General features: G+C 40.7%; 2 protein-coding genes across 2 annotated transcripts in view; both read right to left on the reverse strand.

Moving 5' to 3' along the window:
• The window catches only part of selenof (selenoprotein F), a 131084-nt gene that overhangs the window by 80102 nt on the left and 34671 nt on the right, over positions 1-16311 (reverse strand). The window lies entirely within an intron of this gene.
• On the reverse strand, positions 84-9902 carry gtf2b (general transcription factor IIB). Its single transcript, XM_072364123.1, has 7 exons — positions 9794-9902; positions 8514-8626; positions 6193-6326; positions 3901-4047; positions 2946-3075; positions 2296-2577; positions 84-615 (listed from the first exon to the last, which is right to left on the reverse strand). Exons 1-7 carry the CDS (start codon positions 9808-9810, stop codon positions 482-484), a joined length of 957 nt encoding a protein of 318 aa, XP_072220224.1. The 5' UTR covers positions 9811-9902; the 3' UTR covers positions 84-481.

The following is a 16311-nucleotide window of genomic DNA, read 5'->3' on the forward strand; positions in this document are numbered from 1 at the left end:
GGACTCGGATAGGGTAGCTAACTTTAAAGACGGTCTTCAGTTAAAAAAAAACAAAAACTAAACATGTTACTTCAAAAGGTGAGCTAATTTAATGAAAATCTTTTATTTTTAAATTACTCAGAAACAATTCAAATAAACAATAGAACCTGGTCAATTTCTACAAAACAAAGTTTATGTATACAGTATGAAACCAGCCTAAAATTGCAAGCATCAATTACATTTTCCCACTTGGACATATATACATGGTACAGTATATACACTCAAAGGAAATATTGTAAAGTACAGTCTACAAGCAGTTTATTTAAGCACTGGAATGTGTATTCGCTTCATTCCTTAAAGAGTGCCTTCATAAAGGCTTGTTGTCTTAGGCAGGACATGAGAAATCTTTTAAATCCAAAACAAATATGATTAACAAAAAAAAAAGAGAAAAACTAAGTAAAGAAACAAAAAAAACATCGGCACCAAGTAGGCAGAGTCTCCTTCACAGTTGGGGCAGTTTATCAACAGGCGTGTCAAATTTGAAGTCTGGAGGGAAAAGTTCTGCTGCACGCGGATAGATGAGCCGGTATGACTGTCTGATTGTGACGTCTGCAACGCCAGCAATGTCTCCGATTTCTGCAGGAGCATGAGAGACAAAGTTCTGTGAGAATGTGGAGGCGCAGCGGATCTATCGGGACCTTAATTCCTCATTTTAACAGGATAACTGTGAGATCTAGGGAGAAGATTAGTGAAAGGTTTTGGGACAGGGATAAGACTGCTCGTGCTGCAGTTATAGAAATGCTAAACTAACTGAGCTAAAACTGATTAAATCTCTTCCAGGGTTTGTATATTTTACCTTTCTGCTTCGCAGTGGACTCACTATGTAATGAATTCATTAGAAACACACCGACATGAAAGAGCAGAGAGATATTTTAGGTCATTAGAACAAGCTGCTGATCCTCTCAAGAGTTTACGTCCCTTGAAATGAACCATCAAGTGCTCACCAATATTCAGTGAACAATATTTTATTACTTACATTTCTTAATACAAAAATTATTCAATCTAACCAAATACAGTGTTTGAGCAGCGATTTATAGATATTTTACCCCAGGCAATAAAAATGAAGTATTTGAGAATGACTTTACTGTCTATGTAATACATATTTATGATTAATTTAAACTGCAACATTTGCTCTAAATATACCAACAAGTTGGGAGGCTGTGTGAAATTTAAATAAAATAGTATGCATTAATTTGAAAATCTCAAACCCGTATTTTGAAAACAGACAACATATTTTGCTATTTCATGAAAAATTTTAGCTCATCTTGAATAATCGTCTTACACATAAAATAACAAAGACTTTGAATATTCTATAATCTACACTTCGTAGTATGATGGAGACATCTCTGTGCCCAAGGGACACAGCTGGAAATGATCTTTGAGCCCCGCTGCATTCAGGACATGTAGTAATTTCCATGATGGAATCATGCCTCAGGAACACTTCGTCATGCAGAGAAGAAGCCATATGTGAATATAATCCAGAAATACTGCAGTCTTCTCTGAGCCAAACCTCATTGAAAACAGATTGAGATTAAGTGGAAAACTTTGAGTTGAATTTGAAATTTTTCTTTGAAATCATGGACTGAAGAGGAAAAGTTACAGGTTTAGGGGAAACATATGCTCGCATACAAATGACATCTTTTCCAGAGAGGGCCTTGCATATTTCAGCAGGCCATGCTGAACTGCAAACTGCATCTATTATAATAGCATGGCTTTGTAGTAGAGAAGTTTGGCTGCTGGACTGGCCTGCCTGCAGTGCAGACCTTTTACAAACTGAATAGGTTTGGTCCATCATCAAATGTAAAATACAACAAAGACCCAGGACTGTTAAGCAGTTGGAATCTAATACCAGATGAGAATGGGACGACATCCATCTCTCAGAACTCCCAGATGTTTACAGACTGTTGTTTTAAAAAAAAAAAAAAAAAAAAAAAAAAAAAAGATGGGATGCTACACGGTGGTAAACATGGGTCTGTCCCAGCTTTTTTGGGATGGGTCACTGCCATAAAGTTCAACACCAGCTTATACTTTTCAAGAGATGGTGAAATATCTCACTTTCAACATGTGGCGTGTTCTCAACGTTCTATTATGAATAAAATAATTGTTTGTGAGATTTGCAAATCACTGCATTCTGTTTTATATTTACATTTTAATTGGGGTTGTATCACACCTCACATTATGTACTGTTCAATCTAAACTGAAAAATAAATACTGCAAGCTTTCTCACTTTAAGTGTGACAAGGGCTTATGGCTCACCTTTCTGGGTCTTCTTCTCCGCAGAGGCCTGGGACGCCATGTAGATGGCTGCTGCCGCCACCGAAATAGGGCTCCTGCCAGGCACCAGGTCGAGCTCCACAGCTTTCCTGGCGATGTAGGTGGCTGCCATTTGCACCTGCTTGGGTAAACCGAGGTTGGAGCAGAAGCGGGACATGAAGTCGCCTGTGGTGATGAGGTCCACACTGGTCTCCAGTGCCTTCAGGATCAGTTTGAAGCACCTGCCAATCTCTTTCTTTGAGATCCTGGAGACGGCACAGATCTCTGCAGGAGAGGAAGAGGGTCAGAAACGAGAATCTTTAACAGATGTGAAAGAAATCAAAGTCTCTGTTCGGCACCCCCTCTTTCAATTGTCTCGTTCGACTTCCACATGCAACTTATACGCAATAAAACACACCATTAATGATTCTTCTACTCAGATGGTAAACATTCAGCTCTCATAATGCATTCAGTGACAACTCTGAACTCTGAGTTTGCGATCACAAACTGAGCAGAAAATCAAAACCCCACAACAAATCAGGTTTTCCAGGTTTCAAGGTTTAAGGTTTATCATGATCTTACAACAACAACAAAAAAATAAATAAAAATAGGATTTTAAGTTCAAACATCCAATTGCAAACGTTTACTTGCACCTTTAAAAGTTCTGGGTACACCCTCCTGTCTGCAAGCGATGTAGAGGCAGGCGGATGCAATGGCATCATTGGCTCGCCCCTTCAGGCTCTTCTGTTCATAGACCTGCTTGAATAAGTTGTTTGTTCTGTCCTGCAGGGTAAAATGAATAATTAAAAACAAAAGAAATTATTGGTGCATTATCTTCAAATCAAATCGCCCAAACAGACATTTCAGTAGATGCATTTATTGAAGTCTGGTCAAAGAGAACAGACGGGAAACAATCCAAGTTAACACCGTTTAATGCCAACCAATTCAGAACTTTATCCCCCTTGAGAGCTGTATTTCTACCCACAGACAGTATCTCACGCCAATTAATAATTTTTAAAAAAAAGTCATAATACAAGAAGCTCTGTCCATAACATCTTTGTGACATTATTTACTAACAACTATAAAAAAGCAGTTTGAAGTAAAATGACATGACGACACTTTGTCTGTATTAAGAGAGGTCAGCCTTTCAAGATCTGCCTGAACTTGTGGTCGCATTTCATTTTACATCTGTCTTTACTTTATTCAGGGTCAAATTTATACATTTAAGAAAGAGTCAACAATATCAGAGAGATAGACATTACATATGCCTTTAACACAGACATCAGCCCACACTGGGAGCCTTTACATTAGAATATCACCACAGATAAACCAGTGGTATGTCTAACGGAGGAAACTCGTCCCCAGAAACTGGTTGACTGTTAAAACCAGGTGAAGGTTTTAAATAAGGGTCAGTTGACATGTTGACATGCTCAGATCATAAACGGACTGTGTGTGTGTGCGTGTGTGTGTGTGTGTGTGTGTGTCTGTCATATGATCCCTCACAGCTGGAAAACTGTTTCTGGCTCTTAGTGTGACTGCTCTGCCAGGCCACATCAGTTCCAAGAAAATTCCAACTAAAATCATAAAACATTTACACTTCAAACTTACAATTATATTCCTTGGCAGGTTGATGCGATCAGCCATGGTGCTGATCTCTTTGAACGCATTCAGCATGGCCCGATCAGAGCTGCTCATGGTCCGCCGGTTCTGATATTTCGAGTTCCCAAATTCATCAAAACTGGCTGCACCTGTTCCCTGCGGAGGAAACATTGACTGCATCTCAAAAAAATGTAGATGAATTCTAAGAGAACCCACAATAACACTCCAGATTTCAGTTACCCACACAGTATTATGCTCCGTTTATACTCGTTGTTCTCGCCCTCGTGTACGGTGTTGTGTGCAAGAATTGACGTCACAGGTGGTCACGCACATCTTCACTGTTCTATTCTGGTGTGCGTGCGCTGCATGAGTGGCAAGTTTGAGGGACAGGAAGAGTGCAAGCACGTCCATCTCTGCAAGCATTTGGACGACGCATCAAAACCCAAGGAGGTAAAATCATTGTAAATGTTACAAAAACAAACGGAGGTACAGAGAAGAAAAAAACAAACGTGGCACGGAGAAGTTTAAACTGTGTAGCTGCGTTTGTTTATGATTTTTTTTAAATTTCCTGTACAACCTACTCTGAAGCTATCCCTGTGGTATCTGGGCCCTATTGTCTCAGCAGCAACACATAATAGTCACTGTCCAGCACTTCTGAAATTAAGTATTAGTCATTCCTGCTGATGCAGGGATCCTGCATCACTGTATTACAGCATAGCTGATCACACTGATCACACTATTGTTTCAACAGTGTATAATGGAGAGGGTGGGCAGTGTTGTTCTTTATGTTTATTAACTTGTACATCACTCTCATTTTCTTATTTTGTCAGCTCCAGAGCAGTTCCCAGCACATAGCCAGCCGTACTTCATCAGTTTGTTGTGTTTTTTGAGTCACTGGCCTTGATGATGCGGCCCCAACAGATGGCACTCACTGACAATATGCAACATCTTGATGCAGACATTATAGGACCTGAGCTTCCTTAAGAAGTACAGTCCGTTATGTCCCTTCTTATAGACAGCCTTGGTGTAGCATTTCCACTCCAGTCTACTATCCAGGTAAACTCCCTGGTATCTGTATTCCTCCACCATCTCAACCTCTTCTCCTAGGATGACGTGTTTAGCTTATTCTTCGTCCTCTAAAACCAACAATCTTCCCTTTTGGGTTTTTTTTGTGTTCAAGATGAGGTGATTTTTTTCCCACACCATGCTACAAAGAGGTAGACCAGTTCCCTGTACCAGCCTATTGTCCATCACTGATAGACCCAACAACTGCAGATTCATCTGAGTATTGATGGAGATGACAGGACTCTGAATTGTACTGTGAGTCTGAGGTGTGCACAGTGAAGAGGAGTGAGAGTACAGTTCCCTGCGGTGCTCCTGACCACCTTCTCAGACACAAAACTCTTCAGTTTCACAAACTGTGGTCTGTTTGTAAGCTAGTCAATTATCCAGGTGGTTCTGGAGGCATCCACCTGATGTGGGTACAGGTAGGGTGTAAAATCTTTTTCATTCCTGACCACGCATCTCTCATGTTGTTCTGCTGGAGCTTGCTTTCTAGCTTTTTTCTGTACACCTCCTTTCTCTCCACTAACTTCTTATTCTGCTGTTTTATAAGAGTCCACAATAGCTCCCTGTCTCCTGCTTTTGTTTTAATGTTTAGCAGCTTTTTCAGGTCACTGGTTATCCAGAGTTTATTATCAGGGAAGCACCTCACAGACCATTTTTTCAGAGTATATATTGTGGCAGGTGGCCACTGAACAATGGGTGTATACTTGGAGGAGGGGAGAACCAGATTATGATCAGATTTTCCTAATGGGAGGAACAGCAGAGCAGCTGTATGCATATTTTAAATTTGTATAGAATAAATCCAACTTTTTATTTTCTGTGAATATGAACACCAGTGTCAGCAGCATGTGATAGCATGCAATATATACACTGCTAGGAGGAGACACAGGTGGAGCTCTGGTATAAACGGTTATGGTGCTGTGTTGACATCCCAATTCGCTCGTGCAATGACCAACGCAGCAAGTGCAATCGCAGCTTTACAGTGATGCAGATATTTTCATTGATCACTGTTCAGCTCAGACTCAGAACAGAGATCTATACAGAGTGATACTGGTACAGATGTTTTACCATATAATTTCCTGTATAAAACCAATCAACTATTCACTATGTTGGAAATCTGAGTTGCTTAAATGTTTTCTGACGTTCCCTTTACCCACCACAGATTACAGGGTCTTTAGCAGCTAAGAGGTTAACAACAACAAAATGCGTATTTCTAACCTAAAACAGTTTTCCCACCTTGCTGATCATGGTGGTGAGGTCTCCTCCATTGAGCAGTGGATTCTGGGCATCTCCCACTCTGGATGGATCTTTCAGAGCTTTTTCGTTCGAAAATGTCCTCCACTCTGAGCCCACATCGATGACACGGTCACCTGAGATGAGATCGTTTCAACAACTAAATTCAATCAATCTGATGAACAAAAGGTTAAACCTACATATAATTGACTTCTAAAATGTTCAGTGTAGTAAGCTTTAATCAGAAGATTTGCTTTATAGCTGTAAAACAATCTGTTGCAATGTGGCAGACTGTTAATGGTTGACGACATGTCCAAGCTTGACTGTATGATACTCTCTATAGACATAAGACTGACTGTCCCACACACAGACCAAATCAACTTTCCACTATGTTTCTCTGTCTGATTTGATGTCAGCTTTCAGTCCTATTTTAACTGATCATTTTATATATCATCCAAAATAGATATATAAATAAAACTGAAATAAGGACTTGATTTCAACAATAGAAAATCAGTAAGTCATTAACATACAAACAATAAAAACACACAAATAATTATTTGATTGTGTGCTTGGGTGTAGCTGTGTTACATCCCTCTGGAATAATTAACGAGAGAATGGTGCAATATTTGGTTTCATTTCCTCATACAAACTCATCCTCAGAAGATACCGTAGTTTCTGTGTTGATGCCCATGTACTCTCTCATCAACTGCACTCTTCAAGCTTTACTACAACACTGAGTTTTAAATGCATCTCAAGGCATTAAAATGCATCAACGTACGGTCAGAGGAAATTAAGTGTGACAGGAGAAAAGAATACGGTCTTAACAGGGCCATTATCTCCACAGTTACATGACCATCGGTTCCTGGAACCATGTACCAAAATCAAGGATTAAAGTTGATATCTTAATCCCGTCTTATTTTCCTCTTTTTGCTGTTCATCAGTCTAACATAAAGAAGCAAAGTGACATTCATCTCTTTAGAGACCAGCCAGAGCTGCAGAAGCAGGAAGTTTGCCTTGCATCAGCGAGCGAGTCTTGTCTCTCATCTGACCTGCAAGGTGCTTAGGGGGCTCATTAGAGGAGAACTCTGTGTTCCCTGCAGCTTTGTCCTTCAGTCTGCATCACAGTTCAAAGATTTTTTGCTACACATAATTTATACCTATATGTTCACATTAGCTAAATTTCAAAACATTTTCACTTAATCACCACCAAAAGGAAAAACCCTGCACCATAGTGACATCTGTAGTGCCCTCTCTGTCACAAAAAAAGAAAGAAAAAAAGACTGATTTCTTTTTTAAAATACATCCAGTTTTTCCTCAAGCACCAGAAAAAAATATCTTGTTCCTATACAGCTTTTCTGTGTTTTACCTTCAACCTGTGACTTCACCTTTGCATACATTAAAAATAATTAAATTTTTGTGGCTTTGAACCTAAACAAACAGGTTCAGAAAGAAAACTTGCATGTGCACCGCTGGACTAGTATTGCCTGGGTGCACACAGACACATGTTTGTCACCCAAAGTAAAGAAATGTATAATGTCATAATCTGGTTGAAATTCAGAAACCCTCTGTCATGCAACAGAGCAGATTTTAGGTTTGTGGAGTGGTAAATTACATCATGCACGAGAGCATTCCATCCAAACACCTTAAAGTGACATAGCTGATTCATTTCATAAAAATGTCTCTCCATCTGTGCAGAAACTAAGACAAAAAAATGCAAAAAATCTGCTAAAAGGCTACAATGATCTACTAAAAAATATTAAAAACTTATTAGGCAGCAGGCTTTTTACAACAATATCAAGTGATCAGCCCTGCCCTTACTCTGAATGGTTTCATAACCAAAAGAATCCTGCACTTCCAATAAGCATCCGATTCATATGGTAGTGTTGCACCATTGTGTTTCAGCATTTAGGTATTTCTCTAACAAATCTATCACCAACTATAGAGCGTCAATATCAGAAATGGTACTTCTTCCATAACTTCCAATACGTTACGAAATAATACAATAAAATAACAACTGGCACATATTTTTATATCATACAGAAACATCATTACGCCATTGATGCTTGGGCCTGAAAAAAACTGCTTATTAGTGCACAGTCTATCAATGAATAGTAATGTGACTGACAAAACATTACAAGAGATGGGAGCTTCAACCTTTTCCATCAGTATATTTAAGTTGAAATACCCCTGATGGGTACTGAGTAGCTTGGCCGGTCTGTGACTATAACAGGTTACAGCTCAGACAAGCTGAGACCACAACTGCTGAATGATCCTACATTTAATGAATTTTGCTAAAGTGAATATTTCATAGTGGAAATACTCACCTACAACAAGGCCACATTCGGGACATATCATGTCCCCTGCTCTGTAGTCCTCCACCAGTATGGCATCAGGGTGGTTGGGACACTGAACTCTGGGCAGGGCCAGAGCTTCTCCACTGTACGGAAAAAGATAAAGCAGGTAAAGATGAGGAGGAAATTAAATTCATGTAGAGGTCAGGATGCAGAGCAAACTTTGCAGTTGCAGATTTTCATTCACAAAAGTCGGAAAAAATTAAGATTTAAAGTTCCTCCAAGTGAGAGATCACTCGTAAAAATGACTGCAAATGAAACATAGTCAACTTCTACCTGTGGACTCATGTGACAGACCAGCTCCTGCACACTACCAGCATGCATTTCACATTTCCACTCTATCGTTGTTTTTGATCAGATGAAATGCTTTTTTTTTATTATTATTTTCTTTTTTTTTAAAATATTGTTCCAACACTTACAAATAATTTTTTTCCTTGGTTTTGTGATGGTCTACTGAATGCAAGAATAACTGTTTTATACTGGCTTTGTCACAGTCAAAGTGTAGATATCGAGACGTAAATATAACAAAGGTCAAAGCTGGCTATAACCTACGACTTTGTAAACGACATAAAGACGATTAACTTTTTTTTTTTTTGTTTCTAATCATCACAATAAGTATCACCTGGAAGGATGTTTTCAGGGTCTGACCAACCATGGGTTCCCGAGGGAGAATAGTTTAAAAGTTGCAGATTTGCGTTACTATCTGTACAGCTATACACAACGTCTATTCACGTAGTCTACGAAGAATGAGTTGAGCAATGCCGCATAAATGGCCAAACGCGCTTTAGCTGCAGAGTTTACAGATGTCCGGATTTGTCTAGAGCTGCTCGCAGACCACCGATGGGAAGAAATTATTTCAACAGCATAGATTTTACCTTCATACTTGCTTGATTAAATAGGTCCACACAAAAGTGTAATAACAGCACCACTTACACGAGTGGACAATGATGAGCAAATAACCAAGCTATTGACAGAAACTTCTGGGCAGCAGCACAACAACGATTTAGAACGTAACAGCAATACAAACAGTGACTTCTGGTAGCGTCTAACGTTAACCTGCTAGCTAGCTTGCTAGCTATCACCAAGCACAATAGATCCAACACCTAACGGTACAAATAAGAGCGTGGTACATTTTAACACCAGCTCTATATAACCGTCTCACCGTACACAAATATATTTGCTACTCCATCATAATCTGAAAACCATTTACAAAGACAGCAGATGTTTTGTAGTTAGTCAAAGTTGCTACGCACCGGCTTGTCGACGCCATACTATTCGTAGCTCTTCCCCTCAGTCAAAGAAACAAATGATCACGGCACCTCTACTTATAACCTTTTTTGATCACGTGTCAGCAATACTACGGGAAGTCGATGAGTCCAAACATTTTCTTTTTCAGCATATATTATATATATATATATATATATATATATATATAGAGGAGGGGGGGGGAGGGGGGGTTGTGCTCCAGCCTACCAGGTATACTTATTGCTTTTACCTAATGGGCCTTTTTCTTTAGGCGCATTCGGACAGAGAGTTCTAAGAACACAGTTCTAAGAACTGTCCACCTCAAATTTAACCATAAGAACTTCCCTTCCCCAGGGGAACTGTTTCATTTTGCATTTGCACATAAGTCGGGCACCTTGGTCAGGACTGATGTGACGCAACCGTCTGCGACAGTGACGTGTTACCGTAGCGCCACACTCAACAACAAAACCCGCGAAAAGTAAGGAGAGAAGAAAACAAAACAACACCACCAAGAAGCTAAAATGGGAAGCGAGGAGGCCACCGTGTTTATGATCTGCATGACGGCAGTATTAATCATGGACGATCACATCAGGCGTCTAAGATCGAGGCTGGAAGAGCACACAGTGAGAGTCAGGAGATGAAGAATCGAGCAGCAGGCGATACTTCTTCGTTTCATGAAGGAAAGAAGGAGAGCAGAGCGAACGTGTGAATGCAAAATGAAACAGTTCCCCTGGGGAAGGGCAGTTCTTATAACTAAATTAGAGGTGAACAGTTCTTAGAACTCTCTGTCCGAATGCGCCTAAAGGAGACGATGTGTAAGTTTAATTTATTAAACATGCGCCGGTTGTGTCCATGTCATATGAGTAAACATTTCAGATTAGGGGCGTAGCTTCCAACCATCAAACACCTACGTCATATGTGTTCCTATGGAACCCAGAAAAGACCCTGCCTCAGAGAAGGAGCTAAAATGGTTACAGGAACTGAGGGCCGTGGTCCCGAGTTCCTGTATGTCCCAATGCACGAAAAAATGGCCCTGTTCCTGAAAAGGTTATAGGAACTGCAAAAGGTTCCTACAGTGGGAATGTGCCTTTTGTTTGTCTTAGACATTTGGCTGTACTGAGGAGGCAGATTAATTGGGAAAGCAGTGTTTTTCTGTGATGTGAATTACCATTATTTCTGGTGTTTACTTTGCTTTTTTAACTTTTTTTATGTATGGTGCTGGTTTAGCCTGCTATTTATCTCCCTGCCACAGCCACCATAGTAATGCCAGATAGTCTTCCTTTGTTTGTTTTTGTGTGGTCCATGTCTTTGTTGGTCTGCTAAACATATCTTAATGGAAATATTGTTCCTCACTCTTTGTGATAACCAGCATTCACACTGCCAATTAAATCTTTTAAAGCCTTTTATTTTACTGTAAATGTAATTTTTTTTTTTGAGTGTAGTGTTCCCTTGTTCCAGTTTAGTCTGGGTTTTCGAGGTTTAATATCACTCGGTCACATATGTATACATGAACATAATGGCAACAAACATTTAGCTGTTTTTTTTTTTGTTTGTTTTGTTTTTGTTTTGTTTTTAAATTTTGAAATCCTCTATATTAGTCCATGGATAAAAATTTGTGAAATTGCTGCTTTGCGCCAGTCTGTGTCTCTGATTCAGTACCAGCGTTGTTACTCAGCCCGTATGTGAAACACCAAGCCACTCAGAGATTACTTGGTTTGTTGACACAGAATAAAGAAAGCTGCATTTATCTTTCATGTAATAAATACCCACGACCAAATCAGAAAATGTGGGACATCCAAATTAACAACAAACAGCAGAAATTCTTACATTGACTTTTTTTGTTTGTTTTTTAGTAATTGCACTGCCAACAGTGGGAACTGCATATATTTAATATTCTGTCTTGTCAACTAAACAAACTGATTCACCAAGCAATACATTTCAGGCCTTCAACACATTCCGAAAAAAGTTGGAACTGGGGCAATTTAGGTATAGAATATAGCTTTAAAAAGTAACTACAAAATTTCTGGAAATTTTGATATGGGCATGCCCTACTGCCCATTTCTGCCCTCTTGCTGCTTTGCTTTGGGGTGGTAGTGCTTGTGTTGTGTTCTGTTTAAAGTGGTTCTGGTTGTGTTTGGGGTGCTGTTGTTAATGAACCACACCTGTTCTGGTTGTGTTTTGGTTGTTCTGGTTGTGTTTGGGGTAGTTAATAATAGTCAAATAAACCACACCCCCGGGTGATTGAGGGTTGTTTATGGGTTGTTTACGAACCACACCCGTTATTGTTTGGGGTTGTTCTGGTTCTGTCTGAAGTGGTTCTGGTTATGTTTGGGGTGGTTAATAATGCCGATATACCACACCCCCAGCGAAGGGTTGTTAATGAACCACAGTCCCTGCTTCGAGAGCACCCTGGGTCTTTGAACGTTTGAATGATGTCTCTACGATGAAATGTTACCAGGCAACAAGCCTTCAAAATCAGCATATCAATCAATTAGCTTCAAAATTAGCATAAAGTTAAAGTTTACTTTCTCAAAGACTGTAAATCCCAACATAATGAGGCTACAATATGTTGTGGTCCAAATCGTCCCGATTTGTACGATGTGTGTACGATAAACTATGGCCGAGCAAAAGGCTTCCGAAATCAGCATGTGTGTTCATTAGCATTAAAGTTACGATAGAATTAACGTTGAAAATTCTCAAAAATTGTAAAGGCCACCCTAAGGAGACTTTAGTATGTTGTAGTCCAAACTGTCCCGAGTCTTTAAAAGTTTGAACGATGTGTGTACGATAAAGTTTGGTCGAGCAAAACCTCTCCAAAATCAGCATGTCAAACATTAGCATTAAAATTATGAACAATTTAAAGTGTCATATCTCAAATACCGTAGTAGCCAGCATAACGAGACGCTAATATGTTGTATACTGCTACTTGGTTTAAGTCAATAGATTCATGCATCTCCAAATTTCTGTGGAAAAACAAACCACCACGTATTAGTTTAAAAACCCTACAGAAGACCAAGGACTGTGGTGGATTAGATTTACCTAATTTTCAGCACTATTCCTTAGCCAATAGGTTACAGTATATATCAAAATGGTTTAAACCTAGCCCAATAGATGAACCATGGATGAATATAGAACAAGCATTGTGTGATTATCTGGAAATCTCTGACCTGCCACTTATTAGTCAAAACGTAAAAAATCACAAATGTTTCAAAAGCATTAACATCAGCACCTCTCTGACAGCCTGGTGGGAATTTCTTAAAATAACAAAGTCTTCACTTGTCCCATGTAAGCTTACACCCATCTGGAACAATCCTGACATACTGCAAAACAAGAAAATGCTAAACTTTACTCTGTGGAAGATCAAAGGAATCAAACATCTGGAACATATAATCCAAAATGGACATTTTATTTCATTTGATGAGCTCATATCACAACATGAGATAGGCAGCAATAAATTCCTAGAATATCAACAACTTAAGTCTATAATAACAAAGAAATATATCCTCCACCAACCAGACTTACAACTCCCGATTAGGGTAGCAGAATTTCTAAGCATCTGCACCCCAAAACTACTATCAAAAATATATAAATTATTGTCTAAGATAGATGACACAATGTCTCTTCCATCCTCAAAATGGGAGGCAGAGTTATCCATCAGTTCTAGTCATAGCTTCTGGCCACAAATATGTTTGAACACCTTCAGAATGACTCGAAATCCTAATTTACAGCTCATACAATACAAAATCCTTCATAGAACACACTATACAGGACAAAGGATGTTCAGGATGGGTCTAACACACTCAAACATCTGCTCACATTGCACAGATAACACACTTGATGATTATGCACACGCTTTGTGGTTTTGTGCGCCTGTCCAGAAGTTCAGGCTTGAAGTCTGTGAGGACCTATCAACATGGCTAAAGTGTAGTATCCCTGCATGCCCCACACTGTGCATACTGGGTGACTTAGACAACATCAACATAGAAATTAACTCAGCACACATGGTTCTCACAGTGTTATGTATCGCAAAGAAAACTATTCTCATGAACTGGAAAGCGAAGAACAATCTGTGTATTAACCAGTAGAAATTTTCTTTTAGATTATATTAGCATGGAAATAATGTCTGCCTCCTCAAAACATCAATTGGCTGAATTTCATTCTCTCTGGTCCCCTCTGATTAGCTTTACCACCTTGGGGTGGTGGCTGCTGGCTTTATGCCGGGTGGCCGGGTGGGTTGGTGCAGGTCCTGGTGCCGGGCTTGTTGCTCTGGGACCTCCAAGGTGTCCGCAGATGGTTGTTTTTTTTTTCAGGGTGTGCCCTCTCCGGGGGAGAGTGGCTCCCCACCCCTGTTTTAATTACACCTTAGACATTACTATATATCAAACACACTCACCCGCTGCACTACACCCCAGCGGAGTCGAGGGAGGGAGGACGTGTGGATGTATGGGACGTGAAAGTGTGTGTGGTGATGATTGGGCCTGCTGGATTGCTGTCGCCTGGCCTGCCTGTGCTTCTCCCGATGGGGGGGTGGCGTTGCCTCTCCCCGCTGCTCGCGACTTCACCCACCTGTGGGCACGTCTTAACTCCCAGGGCACTTGGCCAGGGGCGCTGGGGCAGGCACTGACCCACTGTGTGGCTGTCTGGGGCGCTTGGCCCTCCTGGGTATTGGGTGGGGCCTCTGCCGGGGGGTTTGGGGGCGCTCGGGCTCCTGGGGCCCGGGTCCAGTGCACGGCCCGTGTCTGGGCGGCTGGGGCCTGGCGGGGTCGGTGGGCTGTTGCCCCTGGCTCCCGGAGGGCCTCTGCCCTATGCTTATGGGGGCTCTGTCCGGGGGCTTCCTCTGCAGTCTTCTGGGTGGATGCGTGGTTGCCCCTGCGGTGGGCTTCCTGGGTTCTGTGCTCTGTGGGGGCTGCTGGTGGCCTGGGTCTTGTGGCCCTCTCTGCCTGCTTCTGATTGCTTGGGGGGCTGTGGATTGTGGCCCTGTACGCTTATACACTCATAACTAAGCACGGTTATCATGTAGGTCCTGTGCCATGGGTGTTGCATGTTCTCACACACACGCACACACACATTCATTAGTCCAGTAGCATGGTCGCTAAGCAGTTGATGTATTATCATGTCGTCTCAGGTCATCTATATCCACAGCTGTGTTGTATGTGACTGCCACTTCTTGTGCTTGTTTTTGTTTGTTTGTGTGTTTGTTTGTTCTCTGCTTGTCTGCTTTCAGGTGCTCCTGATGGCGCTAAGGCTGGATTCCCCTCAGAGGCCATGGATTGTTGTCCGTTTTGTTTTTTACAGGTGTAGCAGCTGGTTGTCTGGTTTTTGTTTCTATTTTTGTTCTGTTTCCTCTTCTTTCCTCTTCTTCTTTCCTTGTCCCCCGGTCCGGTTCAGTTCTATTACATGTCATATATTGTAAGCAGAAATAAATAAATGGGCATCAAGGGGAGCTTTACATTTATAAAACTTTCCTTGGCAAAGCAAATCTGTTTGGCATCAAAGGTATTCAGACTACAATTCTGCTGCCATAATGCTGAACAGGACAAGGGAAAAAAAAATATATATATGTTGTAGTCCAAAGCGTCCAGCGTGTTTGAACATTTGAATGATGTCTCTACGTTATAGTGTGGCCAAGCAAATGTCCTCCAAAAATCGGCATAATAACCTCATAGCATCAGCTAATAGAGCACAAAAACATAGTGAGTTCATGTCTATGTGATGCAACATTAGCAAAAATGCTAATGATGCTAGTACGTTAGCATTTTAGCATGATGTTAGCATCTGTTGGTTCTGGTTATGTCTGAGGTGGCTCTGGTTATATTGCATTCACTCTTAGGCTCCCCCTTAGGAATGCATAGGATTTGTGTTGGCACGGTAACAAGCCTCATGTTAACGGTTGAGCAAATTTACCGTTAAATTTCTCAAAAACCGTAATAGCCAGCATAATGAGACTGAAATATGTTGTAGTACAATGCGTCCCGGGTTGAGGAACGTTTTAAAGATTTTTCTATAATGACCTGTTGCCTAGCAACAAGCATCCAACTTCAAATTTACACTTTTTTTTTATTTAAACTTAGCTATCGCAAAAACCGTAACACCTAGCGTAATGAGGCTTAATGACCATTTAGTATGAAGCGACCCAAGTCTTTGAACGCACAAATGACATCTCTACGATAAAGTTCGGCCAGGCAATAAGCGTCCAAATTTCTTCGCTTCCTGGCATCTACCATTACCATGGCATCTACCGCTTTTGATTGAGAAAAGTAACGCCCATCGAGGCACGATGGAGACGCACATACTGATGTATGCATTGCGTGGGTTGCGTGTTGCGGTTCAGGCCGAATTAACAGATTCTTTTTTTTCGTTTTCGTGGTAACAAAATGTTCAGAATCCTCATAGAAATGCATTGGGATGACTCTACAAAGAAAAAAAGAAAAAATTTAATCACAGCTTCATGAGATTTAAATATGTTGTAGTCCACAGTGGGGTGAGTCGTGCAATATATTAATGATGTCTCTACGACAACCTGTTG

Source organism: Leuresthes tenuis, unplaced genomic scaffold (assembly GCF_036924035.1).
Source record: "Leuresthes tenuis unplaced genomic scaffold, fLeuTen1.0.hap1 SCAF_14, whole genome shotgun sequence".
NCBI lineage: Eukaryota > Metazoa > Chordata > Actinopteri > Atheriniformes > Atherinopsidae > Leuresthes > Leuresthes tenuis.

Excerpts from the sequence above, each read along its gene's own strand:
- gtf2b (XM_072364123.1), bottom strand. Across the intron at positions 6,327-8,513 it reads CGAATGTGGCCTTGTTGTAG|GTGACCGTGTCATCGATGTG; the intron begins GTGAGTATTTCC and ends ATCTCATCTCAG. Across the intron at positions 4,048-6,192 it reads TCACCACCATGATCAGCAAG|GGAACAGGTGCAGCCAGTTT; the intron begins GTGGGAAAACTG and ends TTTCCTCCGCAG.